The sequence below is a fragment of the Aspergillus piperis genome (assembly GCF_003184755.1).
Source record: "Aspergillus piperis CBS 112811 unplaced genomic scaffold BO85scaffold_17, whole genome shotgun sequence".
NCBI classification, from domain to species: domain Eukaryota; kingdom Fungi; phylum Ascomycota; class Eurotiomycetes; order Eurotiales; family Aspergillaceae; genus Aspergillus; species Aspergillus piperis.
This window is the reverse complement of record NW_020291607.1, coordinates 621,679-641,604: the sequence shown is the minus strand read 5'-3', so window position 1 is coordinate 641,604 and position 19,926 is coordinate 621,679. Positions and strand designations below refer to the sequence as shown.

Here is a 19,926-nt window from a genome sequence, read left to right as displayed (position 1 = left end):
CAGCTTCCTGATCCATTCTCGTTCCCTTCCTCGGCTTAGAACCGTTATCGCCGACCGTCCCGGCTGCCTCCACCGGAGATCATCTTCCCACCATGAAGCCACCCACATCCTCCTTGCTGAGGTTCCTCTTCCTCCTGGCTGCTCCGCTTGTCTCTCAGGCTGCCTCCGATTCTTCTGCTCCGAATGATGCCCTCTCTCCCTGCGTCGTTCGCTCTCCCACGACCGGCCTATTCTACGATCTCAACACCATCTCCTTATCTCCGCCCCCAGTAGACGGGGACAAACCTCGCAAAGGCGCCCGAGACGAGAGTTGGCACGCCAGAGGACACGACTACAATGCCAACTTTACGTTAAATATCTGTGCGCCCGTGGTCGAAGATATCAAGGATGTGGTGGGAGTGGACCGCGCAAGGTGGAGGAATGTTAGCGCCTACTACAAGAGGGAGGGTAAAGTCTACTCCATTGGGTACGGTGACACTATTCTTCTTTACCACCTGCTATAATCACTCAACTGACACGATGTAGTCAACAAGCATCAGACCCCTTCTTCCGCGGCCGAAAGCTGGTTATGAACTATACCAATGGCTCCCCTTGTGCCGGCGACTATATCGGAAATGCCGCCCGCACCAAATCCACCATCATGTCGTTCCTTTGTGAGCGCGATACCCCTGCCTCTCAGGCGACAGTCTCCTTTGTCGGCACCATGGACCAGTGCACATACTTTTTCGAGGTTCGAAGCTCTGCCGCTTGTGGCGCGACCGCGCCCACACCGGATAACCCGGGTCTTTCGCCAGCCGGCGTTTTCGGCGTAATGTAAGTAAAGAACAACCTAATATGGGACCGATAACTGATAAGCATAGTGCCTTGATTGCCGTGGCGGCCTACCTGGTCGGTGGTTGCGCATACCAACGAACTGTCATGCACCAGCGCGGTTGGAGACAGTGCCCGAACTACAGTCTTTGGGCGGGAATGCTTGACTTCATCAAAGTAAGTATACTGGCGTTAATCCCGTTCCGACGGTCCCGGCGGCACGAGCAGGCCCCGTACAAGGAGTTTGGCAATGCAAGGTTACCTGTTTCGAGGATGGATTGAATCTGCTTTGGCTGGTCTGGAGCTCAATTACATCAGGCGTGCTTGCCATTCGTCTTTCCTTACGCTTGTCTTTCTTGCTTGTCTTTGAAGTCACTCGTTTGGACATCTAGCCTTTTGGACATTTAACCGTGTTGAACGCGGTATATACAGTCATTGCTCGTGCAGGCCTAGCAAAGACGTCCATATAAGCTGGAAACATGTCAATAGCTCGATTGATTGATTCTAGAAATCTTTCCTTGCTTCACACATCTATCTGAACACATACAACTGTCTCATTTGCTATTCTTCAAAAATACATTCATTATACAGAACCCTAAGCTAACCTCATCTCCTCTCTCTTCCCCTCTAAAACAGGACATGATCATCATCCTCTTCTCCTCCCTAGCCCGCCTCCTCCGCTTAAAACGCTCCCCGACTCTCGGCCACGGCCACACCCGCGGTAACAGCGTCAACCACCGCGGCAGTTTCGGCCGTCGAGGCAGTGACGTGGATGCCGAAAATCGACTGATAGATCAGTTAGATGAGGAGTGGGAGGATTAAAAAGATCTGTTTGTTAACTAGCTTTGTTTGTTTGTTTTATGGGATTTATAGCGCAACTATATGATATATTGCTGCCAGCATTGGTTGTATTTGTTGTACAATGGCCGATTATCATATGGATGGTGCAAGCATGCATGGGTTTATTTATCGATTGATTTGATTAAGCTGGCTCTGTTTTTATAGCGTCATTGAGTATTACTATTTACTATGAGGTGCATGAGAATATGTTTTGCATTTTACCACACCCGAGGCCGAAGCTTGTACTATTAGTACTAGTATAATGATATATTTTACGGTCAACTATGTGTAGTAAGTAGCACCCCATAAACAACTCCCAGGTATTTTAACCCTATTGGCTGGACATATCCTCGATTAAGCAATACATGCATGTCCTGGATGAAGAAACATTAGATCAATACGAAAACAAGCAAACTACCAACCCAGATAGCATACTACATCATCTCATCATTTAGCTTGAAGGAAAAAGATAATATAGAAAAATAACAAAAAATGCATTGTCGGGGAGTCGAACCCCGGCCACTCGCTTGGAAGGCGAGTATCATAACCGTTAGACTAACAATGCTTGGAAGAATGCATCATCCGTGAATCGAACACGGGCCTCATCGATGGCAACGATGAATTCTACCACTAGACCAATGATGCTTCCTTGAAAGAAACTGCCATTAATTTGATTTATACCCCACTACGCACCACCAGTGAAGTTAGATGCGGGATTTGCATGGAGTGGGGAGGTTTGAAGTTTAAACTGTGTGTGTCGGAATAAATCATATTTTATGTCGCATTCCTTCAGAGTAGTAAACTGAAATCAGTGTATGGTTATTGAGAATAGTAACTATTATATATACTTAGTATGTAATCAGCCCATTTATAATTGCGAAATCATCCCACGTTTATTTACATTGTCTGCAGTCGGTCTCCTTGACTGATTTGGTCGAACCTACATACAGTACGTTGTGCCATACACACTCTATCATCCGATAAGTTTCGATCATACATACTCCTATTAAGCTCAACCTAGCAGAAAATAGAATATATAACTACTCTGTTCATTAGCTCAAGCGCCATACCGTAGATCTGACATTAGTTACTTTGCGGATTGTGAACTGTTGTAAGGACCATATTCCAGCTAGCAAGCATTGTTAGTCTAACGGTTATGATACTCGCCTTCCAAGCGAGTGGCCGGGGTTCGACTCCCCGACAATGCATTTTTTGTTGTTTCCCTCTCTACCTATCTGTTTTGTTCTTTTTGATTTATTCTTCTTGTTCTTTCTGCTCAGATTGCGGGGTTAGTGGGCTATATTGAATCTGTTCATGGTCGCTTCCATGAATGTGTCCAACCAATATTTGGCTAACTGTATTGATGATAACATCGACTTATCTACGCATGTGGCCGAAATCCTTAGATTGAGGTATATTTATTCTCTGTTGAATATATAACCATAATATAAATACACAGCATCAAGGCATGACATGACCAGACCAGACTAAAAACGTCGCGTCGCATATACCACATAGCCAAGGTCGTTCATAAACTCCAAAATCTTTTCCAAAAACCAGACCGTCCGCCCCAAGCCCGAATGTACCCCGCTGAAAACTAAAACCCAAATCAAATGATATTTCTTCCTACCCGCAGACACGAAAATACAATTGCTTATGCCTGTGAGCCGCGATTCACCCCCAGTCCTAAGTCAAATGTTCCCATCGGTATGTTTCCGAATCCAGAGAGATCGGGACCTCCCACGACGGGGTTACCTGAACCGGCGGCCTGTGAATTTGGATCAAGGCCACCACCGGCGCCTACGGGATCGAGATTGAAGGGCAAGAACCAGGCGCTGGGTTGATAGTATTCACCTGCACCGGACGGGGCATTAGGGTCTAATTGACCGGTAAAGATGGTGGAGGGGTCTTCATTAGGGGGAGCTTCGGGGCGGTTCACGGGAGCGGGCATCGCCGGATTCTCGGGTGGGACGAGGGATGCAGACGGGTCAAAGTCGCCAAAGGAGCCGTAGACAAATTGTCGATCCAGCTGCGGGAGTTGGTCTGCTGCGGGCATGGAAAAGTCGAAGCCGGGTTGTGCGAAGGGCTGTTGTCCCGCGCGGTTCTGGTTGAACACGGCCGGCTGAGGGAACCCAGTGCCGGTGGTCCCCAGCATGCCCGGAGCGCCGTCCATGGCGATTTCATTCATTGACTGCGGGGGAGTTGGTCCATCGAACCCGCTCACGCTGTCAGCCTTGCTGCTCTTCTTCGAATGCCTACGCGGAGCGCTCGGCTGTGGTGTAGGAGAGAGGCTGGCAAAGAATTCCTCGACGCTCTGAAGGTCTGGCCGTTGACTCATGACACCATCGTCACTCTTTGCTTTTTGAGGATCGGGTTCCTCCCAATGTGACCTCGACATCCCATGGGGATACTTGTCGAACCAGTCACCATACTGGAACATGGGCGCGATCTGCCCACCATTCTGCATAACCACCGTGCCTTTGATGGCCGCATCCGCAAATTGGCGGTATCGGTCCTTGGCACTTTCCACCATGTAGTGAAACATTCCCCAATACTTCTTCATCTTATTGAGGTAACGGTATGTATGGCGCAGATTTTCCTTGGAACGCGCCTCCAACTGTGCGTTCTTCGAGAATATGCCCCATATATGGACAGTGCTGGCCGAATAAGCGCAGTATCCGGCGAACGGAACAGTGAGAGGGTAAGCGGATGCACGGTCGATGAGGATAGAAATATGATGAGCAGCTTCCACTGCTGCCCGGCCGGCATTGCTCAGGAATGCCTTGGGCATGTCACGGGGAGGTCGTCCTCCCGGTGATAGCGGTATGGCGAATTGATTCAAGAAGAGCATGTTCTGGTGGATGATAATGTGCAGAAAGATGAACTGGTTGGCGATTCGGTCGGCTGCATGGATCTGAAGGTTTTCGTAAGTGAACAAGAGATGGCTAGGGAGAGACGCGGAAAACTCCTCAATCTGCCGCTTGAGGCGCATGTACCCAGACTCCTGCGACCACAGTGGCTGCGTGTCTTTTCTTTTTCCTCCGAGGTTGAGATAATCAACGATGCGGCCCCATATGACAACTGCGCGGATGATAAAGGCTGATACACCCATATTCTCCTTCGCATTAGATAGCTGACCAACATCGTCTGGAACCGGATTGAGAACATTGCCGTCCAAGTCTTCCGTTGGCCCTGGAATCTCCATCTGAAAATGTGACTCCTTAATAGGGAGCTGTATTTGCAGGAACTTCTCGTTTCCTATCGGCGGACGCTGACTCCCGGATGAATTATAACGGTCCATCAAGAAACAAGCCCACATGGTTCGTCTCCGTATCTCTCGATCTGTAAAACTAAGCTGCGATCCATTGCCATTGTTCTGGATTAATAGAGGGTCATGGTCGAGCTCCCTATGTAATTGCAGGGCATACGCCATGCGCAGTGCTTGGCCACCGAATGACCAACTCCGCCCGCCATGACATGTACCGAACTCATGAAGACCCAGAAGCAGAAACACGGTCAGAATAGTGATATTAGGCTCGTCATGGCGACTCAGGGCTATAGCAGCTGCTGGATTGGCCCAGTTCTCGCCACGCAGGAAAGGAGGTTCGGAATTAATCTGTGGATGGGTTGAAAACCGAGCGGAAACGGCGCAAACGGCAAGTATAAGAACTGGAGGCACGGTTCTCGCCTTGAGTCTTCGAATAAAGCTTGGTTTGTGAAGGAGGAGATAAGATTGCCCGTAGACGCAATCGAAGAACACCTCTGCCAGGTGCTCTTGGATCTCCAATGACGGTAAAAACTCGGCACCTGCACTCATTAAGCCCGACGCATCACCTGGTTTACTCTCACGGCGCATCGGAAAGGTATCCTGCGGACCATTGCGGCTCTCCCGAGCCCACTCATCCATTTCAGCAGCAAAAGCCTCTTCCGCTGTCCGCTTCTTCTGCGCCTTGTTGGTCTGTCCCGGTTGCGGCGGTCGAACCACCGACCGGCCAATGGCACCCATATCCCTAGTTTCTTCCTTGGGGATGGTTTTGATGACCCGGTCCTCCATCCTCTTCAAGCGCTTATCCAGCATCGCCATGTAGTCCGTCCGGGGCGCCGCCTTTCTGGTAGTGACCTTGTAAACACATGGTATTCGAGAGCGCGAGCAGTGCTTGCACGCAGGCTTTTCGCCGGAGCATCGGATCTTCTTTCTTCGACAAGCAATGCAGGCGAGGGGTAGGCGCTTTCGCTCCTTGCCGGCTTTCGTCTTCATTTCGCTCCACGCTGGTTTTTCGCCTCCCTGTTGGTCGTGATTGTGTGCGGGGTCGCCTCTGCCGTCGTCCCGGTGGGCATCAATCCCCGACTCGTGCGAGGTACCCGGATCACCGGCAGTAACGGCGCTGCCGGGATCACGCGAGCTGGCCCGGCTGTGGTTGTCGAGGTCTTCGGGAAGGACGATATCGTCGTGGCCCAGGGTCAGGCCGGAGGCCAAGGGGGACTCGTCGGACTCCGGAGGGATCATGATGGGCGCAGGTACCCCAAGAACAAGACCCGGATCATCGTTCGGTAGGAAGGGAGTGGATGCGGAGGGAGTTGGCCACAGGGTCTGGTCCTGCTGGTGCTCTGGGGAGAAAGACGGGACGAAACCGCGGGATGAGGCGGTGGTCGAAATCGGTGGGTATGGGGAAGGCTGGCTAGGACGGGCGCTGACTGGAGGCTTGGCACCTCTCGCCGTCGTCATCCTGGGGGAATTTACCCTTTAGTAATTTAGATATTCACCGTCCCCAGATATTATTCAGTATAGTAAATAGTTGTAGAAAATGTCAAATTGGGGATGCTGGGTGATGATAATGATGCCCATAGGAAAAAAGGTACAGCGCCAATAAGGAACCCAGTTTCCAGAACATGGGTGTTGTAAAGAAGAAGGTTCAATAGCTGAACGTGCAAGTCCGGAGTGTCATCGGTGGTAATATATATGGGGCTGCGGTCATTGGACAACCATCAACTGGCTCAACCACCCAGACCCTTGCGGAACCCACTAGACAAGACCAATCTCCAGAACTACTAGAACAAATAATATCGAGAAGGGGAATGAGGTACACAATAGCGGTGGATGGAATCGTGCAGCGAGGGAACGTATCGGAAGCCTGCAGCGACGTTGGGTAAATACCAACGAATGCATGGCGTTTCTAGCCCGCAGCATCACTGGCTGCTGTTATCCCGCAATGATCCCGGGGAAAAGTTACGCTATCAACTACTAGCTTAGTGCTGGCTTCTTTGCTGACAGATGCCTCCTTACTCAATTTCCTCGATTGTTGATTTTATCTAAGCTTGTATCTCCGGGGCTTATAGTATTACGGTACGGATGTATAATTCAAATCTTCAAATCTGTCCTCCATTATGCCTCCCACTCCCACTTCCCCCCAATCAGTTCAACCATGGCCGGTGCTCAAACTCCGTGCTAGTGTGGTGCACGCGACTTCCCCTCTCGTATCCTGGTCAAGCGTCTCTAGCCGGATGCAACCTAGCATTAACCCGAGCTTGCTGTGGTCCGGGGCCATCCTACGACGACTTGGGCCGCCCAACTCGCTGACGCGGTGTGGCACTCTCTAGTGACGCCTGAATTTCCGAACCCAAAGCATAGACGCCATAGCTAGGAAAGACGATCCAGAGAGCACTAATGCGACCGTTAGATGAAACAACAACACCATCAAAGAACTGAAACCTACTTGGGTATGATCCACAGGAAGAACAAGGTCCAAGGGTCGTTGCGATCAACGTCTGCGAAACCAGAGAAAGCCTCGTTCAGCCCTATGCAATATTCGTTAGAGTCATATTCCGAACTAATCCTGACAGCATAATGGCGACTCACAGAATAGGGCCGTCTTCGCAAGGGTCATAACCGAGGCGCTATATGCCACCAGAAGCGCAGTCGCGCCGGGACGACCAGTAACAACCTTGGACTCTTTCAGCATCCACATCGGTCCTTTCTTGGTTTTGCGTTGGCCTCGAGACGTGTTTCCCGCTGTGACCCCATGCGTATACACAATCACCAGGTAGTAGATATATCCAGCGGTCTCGACCAGGTTCAGGATCGTTTGCGCAATGGTAAATTCATTGCGCGCATTGAATGCCGGCCAGCCGTAGAGGTAATCGATTGTGCCATACAGCGCATACGGAGTCCAGATCGGGGAATGTAGCTTGCTTTCGAGCTTCAGGTGAGGGCGTAGCAACACGTAGCTGGCATCCCATAGTACTAGCGGGACGGAGAAGATCAACCACAGGGTAATGGCACCAGACGGAACATGCACCCATTTTTTCCCGGAGCCATTGGCACCCGTAGAAGATGAAGACGGTGTTGATGGCGGCGAAGCTCTCCCAGTCGCGGGGGGCGGAAAGTCGCGGGGATGGTGTCGCGTGGAGACCATGATGATATTCGTGTAGACAATGAAGCGTATCGATAGGGAGTTAGGTTATTGGCAGGGCAAAAGAATCACGAGATCCATGTGAGGATAAAGATTTGAAAGACATTAAGAAGATTGAGCGCATGGATGCGAAAAGTGAACCAGTCCTTCCGGGGGGCTCCCAAGTATGAGTGACGGATAGTGACGTCGTCCAAGTTGAGCTCCAGCGCCACCTGTTCGCTGGCATGACGGGTGGGTTCGTCTTCCCTTCCATGAGATTTCCATGACCCGATCTGGACTGGACCCTAGACAGCTCGGATATATCTAATCTGCGTTGAAAATAGATCCGGGAAATTGAAGATCTCTCCACTCGTGGGGATTTCAGCGGTGCGCGGAAGGGGGATATACTCTCCGCCGCCTGGCTCTTTACGTTTATCCGATAGCTGTCTCTTGCTGCGCTGACCTTTAAACAAGCACGTAGTGGCATTGCTTGCTAGTCAGGCGATCCTAGACATTCTACTATTGAAAATGAGCTGAATAGAGTGTGGAAAAGCTTTCATCTCTACAAAACACTATGATCTGACATGTAACAGGTTATAGTGTCTTACTGTACCTAACAGATACACAGCAGAAAACTTCCGCTTGGACATCGCTCTGCAGCAGAATATGAAAGTCTAGAACCAATAGCCTATCCATGATCTTCATCTTAGCGGACACCTGGTCCTTTTTGTTCCACGAACCGGTGGGTAGTCGTGGGTGTTGTTGTCCCCTAATCTGACCGTTGCACCAAATAAAGTGCTTATGGCTTCAATGGAGCTTGGGCCGAGACAGAGTCCACTCACCAAGCATTGGAAACAGTCCACAGACAAGACCAATCATGCCTTCTACAGTCCCACCGAGAATGTCTTGTCAATAGATGAAAATCCATCCACCTGCCTCGATCGTTCCGGTTATCCTTCGCTCCATGTATCCCAATTGGGAAAGATGCCCCGGATCGACTACGGTTTGCCATAAAAGCGGAGAGTGCAGAAGATATGCCGAAGTCTCCAGAGTAGCTTTCCCCACTAAAGCCCACTCTTTTGGGCAGCATACAGTTACGTTATAGTCGTTTCGAATTGCCAGTTCACGGGGAAGATCACTTGGGGTGAGCACTGATTACATTCTCACCTGGTAAGAGATGGACCCCAAGAAGCACCAAAAGGTTGAAGCTCACCAAGCATGGTTATGATCAGCACAAGTTGCTAACTTGTTTATGAAGGATCTCGATAGACTTGCTCGCATCCGAGAAAATCAGCGGAATAGTCGCGCTAGGAAACAACAGCACACCCGCGAGTTAGAAAACAAGTTGGCTGCTTTGCAAGAACAAGCGCGTCACCGGGATGTGGAACATAGAATGGCCGTGCAGAGGCTTGAGGCGGAGAACAGGAAGTTGAGATATCTTCTGACTCGCTCGGGCTTGTCGTCGGAATTATTAGAACAGTATCTGCAAATCGATGATCCAGCGTTGACCGAAAAAGTAGCCATTCCGAAGCTTCGTTCGACTGAAGCACAATGCCAGTCACAAGACAGTTCAGCCTGTGTGCCAAAGGCGAGAAATGCTGCTACCGGTGCACTACAATCAATTGAGCCGGGCCTTTCTAGTCCAGGACAAAGCTGTGATCGTGTTACAAAGCCTCGTTCGGAGATTGTGCAGGCGGCCTCGGACATTGAAGTGCCCGTCCGAGACCAATCTGTCTGTGGTTGTGGCCCCGGGGAAGCCGTGGAGTCATGGCCGAGTAGTGGTGATGTTTTGAATACCACACTTTGTGCCATTGCAGATGAATTGATCGACCAGTACAATACACGTGGAGTGGAGCTGTCAGAGATCCGCAGGAAACTCTGGGCCGGTTTCTCCAAAGGACTCACTACAGAGGAGGGATGCAGAGTACAGAACCATATACTGTTTCAGGTCCTGGATGAAATAAGCAACAGCTGATAGTATGTCTATTGTTTTGTGATGGTATTAAATATGGGCTCAACAAGACGGTTAAGGAGCCCAATTTTGTCTTTTGGCAACCCACTTGACCACATATACTAATCCCAGAAGCACGGGGACCTCAATGAGAGGTCCAACTGTTGCTGCCAAAGCCTGGTCGCTATCCACGCCAAATGTTGCTATCGCGACTGCGATAGCGAGCTCAAAGTTATTGCTGGCAGCAGTGAAACTCTGCGTGCAAGACAATCTGTATCCGAAACCGCAGCGGCGTGTTACGGCAAGAGTTACACCAAAGATGACAGCGAAGTAGACGACCAGAGGAGCCGCTACTCGGATAACAGATACGATCTGGTGGACCACATGTCGCCCCTGTGACGCGAACAGAACCAAGATGGTGAACAGCAAGCCGATCAGAGACAGTGGGCTAATCCATTTCAAGAAATGCTTATCGTACCACTCTCTGCTGATCAGGAACCTAAGGGAGAAACGGGTGACGATGGCTGCTCCCAGAGGGATACCAAGGAATACGCCAACGCTTTTTGCAGCCAGCGAATAGTCGATTGTTAGACCGTGATTCGCTCCACCAATGACGCGAATGAAAAAGATGGCGAGGGGTGCGAATAGGACCATTTGCAAGATCGAGTTTATGGCGACTAGAATTGCGCAGTATTCCCCATCGCCGCCTGCTAGTCCTGTCCATACGAGGACCTATGCACGTCAGCTTATTGTACTACTTCCAGCGAGGGCATGACATACCATGGCAATGCATCGAGCAATACCGACAAGGATAAGACCCTCTCGAAGGCCCCTCTCGTCGGGAAGAAACGCCCAGGCGAGACCGAGCTACCTCACATTAGCCCACCATTACCCACAAGGTGACATGGACCTACCATGAACAGCGGAGCTATAATCCAATTGACGACGATACTGAAGCCCACCTGTATCCAAAGTCCCTTCTCCCGAAATGACCGATGTAGCGTTTCGAACCTCACTTTACACAAGATGGGATACATCATGACCAAGAGACCGATAGCTAGGATGCTGTTGGCATATACTCTTTCATCTTCAATTCAATAGCATTGAATGGACAACAACGTACCAATAGGCACAGAAACGCCCACAAACTTCCCCCTCTCTAGCGCTTTGCTCGTATTAGGGACGAAGTTCCCCAAAATTATACCAACCGCCATGGCAAGGAAGATCCAGACCGCAAGGAAGCGATCCAGAATAGCCAATTGCTGGAAAGCAGATGTTGGGCCTTGTTCGGAATGGTCATGTTGACTCTCGCTGCACGCCTCTACATCAGGATGGTCCTTCTCTTCGTGTGCCATAGTGCGAAGTACACCTTTGTTAATATGATTGATTGCTCAGGCGTAGAATGAGAATTACATTCCATAGTCCTTGCCTTTTGATGCCATACATCGGGACGCCAAGTCGAACATCCAATCAGAATCGAGCAGTGACATACTGCGTATCACGTGATATACAGAGCCCACGGTACTATAGAGGTCCAATGCTCAGAGAACTACCAGAGCACAGCATCATATATTCATTCAAATATCTGCAAAAATTATGCCCCCCAAAGTAGTATTACCTGGGTACTATCGAGGCAGAAACCCGTGCTCGAAACCAACCATAGCAAGTACACACTGTAGACCAGGTCACAGGAGTTCTTAAAATTGTCTGAAGCGAATTAAGTAGTGACTTGATTGATAAAGTGTCCCATCTAATCCCACTAACTGATAAAACATCGTCCCCTCTCCTACCCAAATGGTAGCATTATAAACCACACCGTCACATTTGGAACGAAAAGCGGGAGAGAGAGAAAGGAAAAAAACTTAAACCCCCCATAAAAGAGAAAACGAAGTAATGAATCTGTGTAAGATTCGGGCTCAACCGATCCGATGATCCGAAACGCAGCAATCTACTTAGTAATTTTAGTGCCAAAGGAAGAAAGAGAGATTGAGCACGCGCCGTGGATAATGGGGAAAGGTATAGGCATGGATACATTAGTTAGTACGTAGATACATATCTGCAGGGTAACGTCATAGTTGACAGGGAAGAAACAAAGAAATTTTTGTTTGTCCGACAAGGCAGACATAAATCTAGATATCCTTTGCATTAGGTGGTATAGTGTACTTTTCTGGTTTAGATCTAGTTAGTAGTTACACCTCCAGATTCATTACTTTGACTGCCTAGTGCATTTGTCTTCGCTCGGACCCCTCTACTAAATGTCTAAGTCGCCGATATATGTCCGGAGGACGTGATTCCGTTCGTTGGATACTATAGGACTACTTATTATTGTAGGATACGAGAACACTGGAATTTTTCTACCGGACATACCACCTGCCCGTCGTACGGGTAATCATCGGCAGGAAAACAGGCTCAGTGTGGATGCCGTTCGGGTTCATCCGTCAATGAGCCTTGGTGAGCTGCTACATGTCCCCGGGTTTGTCGCGGTTGTGGCTGGTGGAGGCCCCAGTTCCGGGATACACCCCACACGGGGAAGGGTGGAAATTGCGAAGGGTAACTCGGGTGTCTAATGCACTGTTTAATGAGTACCTTCTGCCGGGCTTTGCTTGATTAGTATGCCGTGGGAAAATAGCCCTGGCTTCATTTCCAATGCATGTACGAGGGCGTCGTGCCGCTTGTAAGCTTTTAGTGGCTGGGACACTTTACCTGAACCTGTTCTATATCAGTGATACAGATGCGACTTTTGTGGACTTCCCGTAGACATCGGATACCAGGCTCGGGGCTTTCGGGTCGATGTAGCTGATTTACTTCCCGTCTCGAGGCTTTCGGCGTCAAGATGATTTTCGAATATCGGCATGCCTAGCAGCAAAAAGGATGTCAGGCGGAAAGATGCCGTTGCTTGTTATCCTGGGTGTGTGAGACCAGGAGCGCGGATGGTGCGGGGGTGGGAGGCTCGAGTCAAAGCCAGCCAAATCTTGGCAGATGACGCCTGGACAGATCAGGATTAATCTCAGAAAACTAGGCAAGACAAGCGAAAGGCAAATAGTAATGCACGTCGGGCTCAGAGGGGGCCGCAACCGGAGTATTCGGCAGTTCAGAGTCGAAGATTAGAAGCCATCTTCGATCATGCAACCTGGTATATCCCGTACCCACAAGCAAACTGGGTCTTTGGCTACCTTTCAAAGGAAAGCGACATATTGGTAAGCAGAAGAAATGGAAGAAATGGCTCAACTTCTACCCGTAATCGGAGGTCGAGCGGGCTAGTTAGTCGTTCAGGACGGAAACAAGACTTTCATCGAGTCTGGATCCCGAATCCTCAGTGTACTAGACTATACGTGTGAGTAGTAGTAGTGAGTACCCCACGGAGAAATTCCCCACATCTTCAACTAACCCCGAATGGCCTGTCTCTGCATGAGCGCATGCGGCACCTGACCGAGAGCAGCCACCCTCCGAGAAATTTCTACGAAATCGATGCTTTTTTAGTAAACCGGTCAAGCGTTATGGTTCAAAATCATTGAACTGCCATGTGGTCGGCAATGTCCGCTCTACCGGCGATGCGTGGACAATCAACAGTCCGGACTTTGTCCGAGAACTCACTGCGAACAAGCAGTGGATGTCTTGACTAGGAGATAGAAAACACACTCACGGTCATGCAAGCAATTTCTCCTCTTCAGAGAGTACTCTGACAAGGCCACTATTATTTTGCAGTGGCGCCTCATCACCGTCAGCAGCACCTTTAGCCGAAAGTGGGGTAATTTTTTCCCCCAGGCTAACCGCTAACCTGGATAAATGATGAGCGACATTTGTGTTTAGGCGACACCGAGGATAATCGGAGTCAAGAGTGACGCCCGGAACATCGAGAGCAGTGAAGACGTCCCGTTCTTCTTCCGACGGGATCCCATCCGTATTGTAGGAAGAAGGAGCTGATTACCTCATCTCATTCACCTCCCAGAGTGGAGCATCCCTTCTACTGTTGACCGAAATTAAGAGATTCCAAAGGGAGGAGTGCATTGTTTAGAAAGTGGTAGGTATGGGCTGACCCTTGCGGGAGGCCGTTGGGTCGACGTAAGGTGCATTGGAGCCATGTCGGTACGATGACATTTGTTGTGCTCAGAGACCGCGCTTGGCGGTATCTGCTTGTCTGACATGTCGCCAGGCACCTGTTTAACCAACTGGGTTTATGGTGTAGTACTCTGGTTGTGCCATCGGTCTGACCGCTGGGAAGCTGCTAGGATGATGAAGGGAAATGCGGGGAATGCTGGGGTGATGAGTGGAAGAAGACGGAATTACACGGTGGATACTTGGATACACACAAGAGTGACGGTAAGACGCCCAGCCGGATTCGGACCAACAATAGACTTGACGGCACGGATCCATGGGACTCTGGCTAGTAGTAGTACGAAGTAGTAGTACCTGTTAAAGACTAATTCCTCCAATGACGACAGCGCGGAAAAACTCCCTCTGCTTCATGCTCAATTCCCCCATGCGCCATAGGTATTCACGTCGAGTAAGTAGAAGCTAAATGTGCAGGGCCACTCGGGATTCGCTCTGGATGGAGTATTGGCGAGAATGAGCCAGACTTGCATGGAGATAAACTGCTAGACTGGTGTCTCAGTGAAGAATGTAAAAGTTGATCTGATACACCTTCCAAATCAGACATACATCAACAAGGATGTAGATTGAGAAAGGCAAAATATCATGCTTCTATGAGTTAGTTAATCGCTAACTAATGGTGGTATTGACGTAAACTTGAATGGTGCAGGTAATGATGCCGGTTTACCCACAGCTGCAGGGACTGGACGAAGTACTGTGTAACGTAATTACCGGGGCGACCCCTGGCCAAACTAGTGAACTACTCCGTAAATCCCCTTCCCCGAATGGCTTCTTTCCCCCAGCTTTTCGTATTTTCCCACTCTCCAAGACCAATTCCAGCTTGGTCACTATTGCCACTAAAAATGGTCAAAGGAAGCGGGGCTCCAGACTTGTCCCAGCGTCGACCACGGACGCCGTTCCCCATGTTGTGCTGGTCTATAGGCTGGGAATAATCCTTACCCCGGTCAACTCAACCTCACCTGACCCTCCGACCTCTTTTGCCAACCGATGTAGAGTTTGTACATGGCTCTGCCGGCCCGAATGCATCATCGTTCGAGCTCCTTCCAGCTTCTCCGACAGTGCCTTGCTTGCCTAATTTCCGACTCCTCCAGGGCCGGTCTACTGGCCTGTTCCACCCAGTCTCCCAATCGGGACATCCCACGTCGATCAACATACCGGACCAAACATTTATCGCCCATGCTTAGCGTGTCTCTCTTTGACACTGCATGCGGGACTGTGAATTGCATGAGTGGGTAGCTTTGCGGAGACAGCTGCACTGGCATACATCATTGTTGGGTTCCTCAATTCGCATGCCGTGGCGGACGGTCACTTCGTGGCGCTCAAACTATTTAATATGGCCCGGCTCCCCTTTCTCTCGCTATTTTCGTTTCTGTCCTCCCTAAACCTCCAGTCTCTCCCTTGGACAGGTGTTGCACGGTTGCTCACCTGGTTTGTTTTGCTCCCCCTTTGGGCGACCTTGCCATCATGAGGTTCACTTTGATTGAGGCGGTGGCTCTTACTGCCGTCTCGCTGGCCAGCGCTGTACGTGCCGTTCCTTTGTCCTGTGAATTGCAATCGTGCTCAATTAGATTCACTTGTTTGTTTCATCATCGCTGACAATGGTCTATTCATAGGATGAATTGGCTTACTCCCCACCGTATTACCCATCCCCTTGGGCCAATGGCCAGGGCGACTGGGCGCAGGCATACCAGCGCGCTGTTGATATTGTCTCGCAGATGACATTGGCTGAGAAGGTCAATCTGACCACAGGAACTGGGTAGGACTTACATGGCGCAATCTGTATGCTCCGGCTAACAACTTCTAGATGGGAATTGGAGCTATGTGTTGGTCAGACTGGCGGTGTTCCCCGGTAGGTTTGAAAAGAATGTCGAGACAGGGGGCATTCATTGATTAACGGCGACAGATTGGGAGTTCCGGGAATGTGTTTACAGGATAGCCCTCTGGGCGTTCGTGACTGTAAGCCATCTGCTGTTGTTAGGCTTTGATGCTCTTACTGACACGGCGCAGCCGACTACAACTCTGCTTTCCCTGCCGGTATGAACGTGGCTGCAACCTGGGACAAGAATCTGGCATACCTCCGCGGCAAGGCTATGGGTCAGGAATTTAGCGACAAGGGTGCCGATATCCAATTGGGTCCAGCTGCCGGCCCTCTCGGTAGAAGTCCCGACGGTGGTCGTAACTGGGAGGGCTTCTCCCCCGACCCGGCCCTGAGTGGTGTGCTCTTTGCAGAGACCATCAAGGGTATCCAAGATGCTGGTGTGGTTGCGACGGCTAAGCACTACATTGCCTACGAGCAAGAGCATTTCCGTCAGGCGCCTGAAGCCCAAGGTTATGGATTTAATATTTCCGAGAGTGGAAGCGCGAACCTCGACGATAAGACTATGCACGAGCTGTACCTCTGGCCCTTCGCGGATGCCATCCGTGCGGGTGCTGGCGCTGTGATGTGCTCCTACAACCAGATCAACAACAGCTATGGCTGCCAGAACAGCTACACTCTGAACAAGCTGCTCAAGGCCGAGCTGGGTTTCCAGGGCTTTGTCATGAGTGATTGGGCTGCTCACCATGCTGGTGTGAGTGGTGCTTTGGCAGGATTGGATATGTCTATGCCAGGAGACGTCGACTACGACAGTGGTACGTCTTACTGGGGTACAAACTTGACCGTTAGCGTGCTCAACGGAACGGTGCCCCAATGGCGTGTTGATGACATGGCTGTCCGCATCATGGCCGCCTACTACAAGGTCGGCCGTGACCGTCTGTGGACTCCTCCCAACTTCAGCTCATGGACCAGAGATGAATACGGCTACAAGTACTACTATGTGTCGGAGGGACCGTACGAGAAGGTCAACCACTACGTGAACGTGCAACGCAACCACAGCGAACTGATCCGCCGCATTGGAGCGGACAGCACGGTGCTCCTCAAGAACGACGGCGCTCTGCCTTTGACTGGTAAGGAGCGCCTGGTCGCGCTTATCGGAGAAGATGCGGGCTCCAACCCTTATGGTGCCAACGGCTGCAGTGACCGTGGATGCGACAATGGAACATTGGCGATGGGCTGGGGAAGTGGTACTGCCAACTTCCCATACCTGGTGACCCCCGAGCAGGCCATCTCCAACGAGGTGCTTAAGAACAAGAATGGTGTATTCACCGCCACCGATAACTGGGCTATCGATCAGATCGAGGCGCTTGCTAAGACCGCCAGGTAAGAAGATCTCTAATTCTTTTGTTTCTTGTGCAATGGATGCTGACAACGTGCTAGTGTCTCTCTTGTCTTTGTCAACGCCGACTCTGGTGAGGGTTACATCAATGTGGACGGAAACCTGGGTGACCGCAGGAACCTGACCCTGTGGAGGAACGGCGATAATGTGATCAAGGCTGCTGCTAGCAACTGCAACAACACCATTGTTATCATTCACTCTGTCGGCCCAGTCTTGGTTAACGAATGGTACGACAACCCCAATGTTACCGCTATTCTCTGGGGTGGTCTGCCCGGTCAGGAGTCTGGCAACTCTCTTGCCGACGTCCTCTATGGCCGTGTCAACCCCGGTGCCAAGTCGCCCTTTACCTGGGGCAAGACTCGTGAGGCCTACCAAGATTACTTGGTCACCGAGCCCAACAACGGCAACGGAGCCCCTCAGGAAGACTTCGTCGAGGGCGTCTTCATTGACTACCGCGGATTCGACAAGCGCAACGAGACCCCGATCTACGAGTTCGGCTATGGTATGAGCTACACCACTTTCAACTACTCGAACCTTGAGGTGCAGGTTCTGAGCGCCCCCGCGTACGAGCCTGCTTCGGGTGAGACTGAGGCAGCGCCAACTTTTGGAGAGGTTGGAAATGCGTCGGATTACCTCTACCCCGACGGACTGCAGAAAATTACCAAGTTCATCTACCCCTGGCTCAACAGTACCGATCTCGAGGCATCTTCTGGGGATGCTAGCTACGGACAGGACTCCTCGGACTATCTTCCCGAGGGAGCCACCGATGGCTCTGCGCAACCGATCCTGCCTGCTGGTGGCGGTCCTGGCGGCAACCCTCGCCTGTACGACGAGCTCATCCGCGTGTCAGTGACCATCAAGAACACCGGCAAGGTTGCTGGTGATGAAGTTCCCCAACTGGTAAGTAACAGAAGAACCGAACGATGTTGAACAAAGCTAATCAGTCGCAGTATGTTTCCCTTGGCGGCCCCAACGAGCCCAAGATCGTGCTGCGTCAATTCGAGCGCATCACGCTGCAGCCGTCGGAGGAGACGAAGTGGAGCACGACTCTGACGCGCCGTGACCTTGCAAACTGGAATGTTGAGAAGCAGGACTGGGAGATTACGTCGTATCCCAAGATGGTGTTTGTCGGAAGCTCCTCGCGGAAGCTGCCGCTCCGGGCGTCTCTGCCTACTGTTCACTAAATAGCTCTTAAATGGCATACCATGATGGCCGTGGTATATGAATTAATGATTTATGCCAATAGCAGGACCACTGTAGATGTAGAACGAGTATTGCGTAGTAGCGTGTAGATGATGAAACAAGCGATGCCGACACATGGTAGGAAGAGTGGCGCTGGTTGGGGCGGAAACCAAGCGACGTCATCCGCTGCCGACTTCGCCAGTCTTTCTTCTTTTCCTCTTCAGCCTTCTTCCTCCGCTTCATTCAGCGACCATTGCCAATTGCCTCTACAACAACTAATTGCCATAAACCTCTACTCCTATCAGTATATACACAACGATAAAGACATAATTACACCAGCCTGAACAGACGAGCAACCATGCCCTCTCCCGACCCTCCAGCCCCAGCGATACGACCCTTCCAACCACCCATAACAGCGCTCCTCATCTACCCAGCGACCCTAATCGTGGGCTCACTCTTCTCCGTCCTCTCTCCCACCGCACAAGGCACACGCGACGACGGCTCCAGCACCCTCCACCCCCACGTTGAGCCCCTAGCCCCGTCCATCGCGTCAGACCTCAACCTCTCCTTTCCGCCGCCACGCCCCGTCAACTACTTCGCCCGCAAAGACAACATCTTCAATCTATACTTCGTCAAAGTCGGCTGGCTTTGGACCACCGCCGCTCTCGCTTTTATCCTGCTCTCCCAGCCCGCCTACACCCTCGCCGCTAGCCACCGCGCCCGACGCACTGGCCAGGCCGTCCTCCGCTACGCCCTCGCCACGACAGTGTGGTACCTCACGACGCAATGGTTCTTCGGCCCGCCGATTATTGATCGCAGCTTTGTGCTGACGGGCGGGAAGTGTGAGCGGGCGGTGCCGCTGGCGGAGAACGAGCCCGCCGCGGCGGATGTCAAGACGCTGCTGACGGCTGCGGCGTGTAAACATGCGGGTGGGGCGTGGAGGGGTGGTCATGATGTTAGTGGACATGTGTTTTTGTTGGTGTTGGCGACGTCGTTGGTTGTGTTTGAGTTGGTCGGGGGGAGTCAGGGATGGGGGAAGGGGGGTGTGAGTGTGAATGGAAATGGGGAGGCGGAGAAGGAGGTTAGTGAGGAGGTAGATGTTGTGAGGGTTTGGTCTGGCAGGTTTGCTTGGGCGGTTGCTGGGTTGGGGTGGTGGATGTTGTTGATGACGGGGATTTGGTTCCATACGTGGTTTGAGAAGGTATGTTGCTGTCTGATTGGGGGTGGAGTGATGAGGATGACGATGCTAATGGTTGCAGTTGACGGGGCTGTTGATTGCCCTCGGCACGGTTTATACGATCTACATCTTGCCTCGACGGGTCTTGCCGTGGAGGAATGTGGTAGGCTTGCCGGGTGTTTGAGTATACATGATATGATTATGGCATGATAGATGGTGTAGAGTATAGTACACGATGAATACATTTCTTAC

The 19,926-nt window shown here is 51.1% G+C and overlaps 7 protein-coding genes and 3 non-coding genes across 10 annotated transcripts; 5 read left to right on the top strand and 5 right to left on the bottom strand.

Moving 5' to 3' along the window:
- Positions 1-92: 92 nt before the first annotated feature.
- BO85DRAFT_377752 (putative vacuolar sorting receptor (Mrl1)) lies at positions 93-1,632 on the top strand (the record flags this gene model as incomplete). The annotated part of the gene is made up of 5 exons (XM_025656274.1): positions 93-466; positions 526-813; positions 861-1,019; positions 1,243-1,270; positions 1,447-1,632. 5 exons carry the CDS (start codon positions 93-95, stop codon positions 1,630-1,632), a joined length of 1,035 nt encoding a protein of 344 aa, XP_025512986.1.
- A 511-nt stretch (positions 1,633-2,143) lies between these two features.
- Positions 2,144-2,215, bottom strand: BO85DRAFT_t212. Its single transcript has one exon. It is a non-coding gene; the product is annotated as a tRNA-Gly (tRNA).
- A 9-nt stretch (positions 2,216-2,224) lies between these two features.
- On the bottom strand, positions 2,225-2,295 carry BO85DRAFT_t211. Its single transcript has one exon. It is a non-coding gene; the product is annotated as a tRNA-Gly (tRNA).
- A 491-nt stretch (positions 2,296-2,786) lies between these two features.
- BO85DRAFT_t213 lies at positions 2,787-2,858 on the top strand. Its single transcript has one exon. It is a non-coding gene; the product is annotated as a tRNA-Gly (tRNA).
- A 191-nt stretch (positions 2,859-3,049) lies between these two features.
- BO85DRAFT_451969 (putative C6 transcription factor) lies at positions 3,050-6,485 on the bottom strand. Its single transcript, XM_025660713.1, has one exon. It carries the CDS (start codon positions 6,374-6,376, stop codon positions 3,305-3,307), a length of 3,072 nt encoding a protein of 1,023 aa, XP_025512985.1. The 5' UTR covers positions 6,377-6,485; the 3' UTR covers positions 3,050-3,304.
- Positions 6,486-6,929: 444 nt separating this feature from the next.
- Positions 6,930-8,198, bottom strand: BO85DRAFT_522457 (uncharacterized protein). The gene is made up of 3 exons (XM_025665261.1): positions 7,508-8,198; positions 7,365-7,446; positions 6,930-7,312 (listed from the first exon to the last, which is right to left on the bottom strand). Exons 1-3 carry the CDS (start codon positions 8,061-8,063, stop codon positions 7,198-7,200), a joined length of 753 nt encoding a protein of 250 aa, XP_025512984.1. The 5' UTR covers positions 8,064-8,198; the 3' UTR covers positions 6,930-7,197.
- A 1,018-nt stretch (positions 8,199-9,216) lies between these two features.
- On the top strand, positions 9,217-10,014 carry BO85DRAFT_461745 (bZIP transcription factor; the record flags this gene model as incomplete). Its single annotated transcript, XM_025661807.1, has 2 exons — positions 9,217-9,240; positions 9,298-10,014. 2 exons carry the CDS (start codon positions 9,217-9,219, stop codon positions 10,012-10,014), a joined length of 741 nt encoding a protein of 246 aa, XP_025512983.1.
- Positions 10,015-10,019: 5 nt separating this feature from the next.
- BO85DRAFT_451967 (arsenic resistance protein) lies at positions 10,020-11,044 on the bottom strand. Its single transcript, XM_025660712.1, has 3 exons — positions 10,905-11,044; positions 10,771-10,857; positions 10,020-10,722 (listed from the first exon to the last, which is right to left on the bottom strand). Exons 1-3 carry the CDS (start codon positions 11,025-11,027, stop codon positions 10,066-10,068), a joined length of 867 nt encoding a protein of 288 aa, XP_025512982.1. The 5' UTR covers positions 11,028-11,044; the 3' UTR covers positions 10,020-10,065.
- A 4,520-nt stretch (positions 11,045-15,564) lies between these two features.
- BO85DRAFT_377674 (beta-glucosidase) lies at positions 15,565-18,499 on the top strand (the record flags this gene model as incomplete). Its single annotated transcript, XM_025656271.1, has 7 exons — positions 15,565-15,621; positions 15,714-15,856; positions 15,905-15,949; positions 16,004-16,056; positions 16,108-17,299; positions 17,357-18,215; positions 18,266-18,499. The coding sequence occupies 7 exons, from the start codon at positions 15,565-15,567 to the stop codon at positions 18,497-18,499; spliced, it is 2,583 nt and encodes an 860-aa protein (XP_025512981.1).
- A 232-nt stretch (positions 18,500-18,731) lies between these two features.
- Positions 18,732-19,858, top strand: BO85DRAFT_426606 (putative inositol phospholipid biosynthesis protein Scs3; the record flags this gene model as incomplete). Its single annotated transcript, XM_025658122.1, has 2 exons — positions 18,732-19,698; positions 19,757-19,858. The coding sequence occupies exons 1-2, from the start codon at positions 18,856-18,858 to the stop codon at positions 19,856-19,858; spliced, it is 945 nt and encodes a 314-aa protein (XP_025512980.1). The 5' UTR covers positions 18,732-18,855.
- Positions 19,859-19,926: the final 68 nt, after the last annotated feature.

Excerpts from the sequence above, each read along its gene's own strand:
- BO85DRAFT_451969 (XM_025660713.1), bottom strand. The coding sequence starts at position 6,376 with ATGACGACGGCGAGAGGTGCCAAGCCTCCAGTCAGCGCCCGTCCTAGC.
- BO85DRAFT_522457 (XM_025665261.1), bottom strand. The coding sequence starts at position 8,063 with ATGGTCTCCACGCGACACCATCCCCGCGACTTTCCGCCCCCCGCGACT. Across the intron at positions 7,447-7,507 it reads TGCGAAGACGGCCCTATTCT|GGCTGAACGAGGCTTTCTCT; the intron begins GTGAGTCGCCAT and ends AATATTGCATAG. Across the intron at positions 7,313-7,364 it reads TTCCTGTGGATCATACCCAA|TGCTCTCTGGATCGTCTTTC; the intron begins GTAGGTTTCAGT and ends CGGTCGCATTAG.
- BO85DRAFT_451967 (XM_025660712.1), bottom strand. The coding sequence starts at position 11,027 with ATGTATCCCATCTTGTGTAAAGTGAGGTTCGAAACGCTACATCGGTCA. Across the intron at positions 10,858-10,904 it reads TTATAGCTCCGCTGTTCATG|CTCGGTCTCGCCTGGGCGTT; the intron begins GTAGGTCCATGT and ends AATGTGAGGTAG. Across the intron at positions 10,723-10,770 it reads TTGCTCGATGCATTGCCATG|GTCCTCGTATGGACAGGACT; the intron begins GTATGTCATGCC and ends TGACGTGCATAG.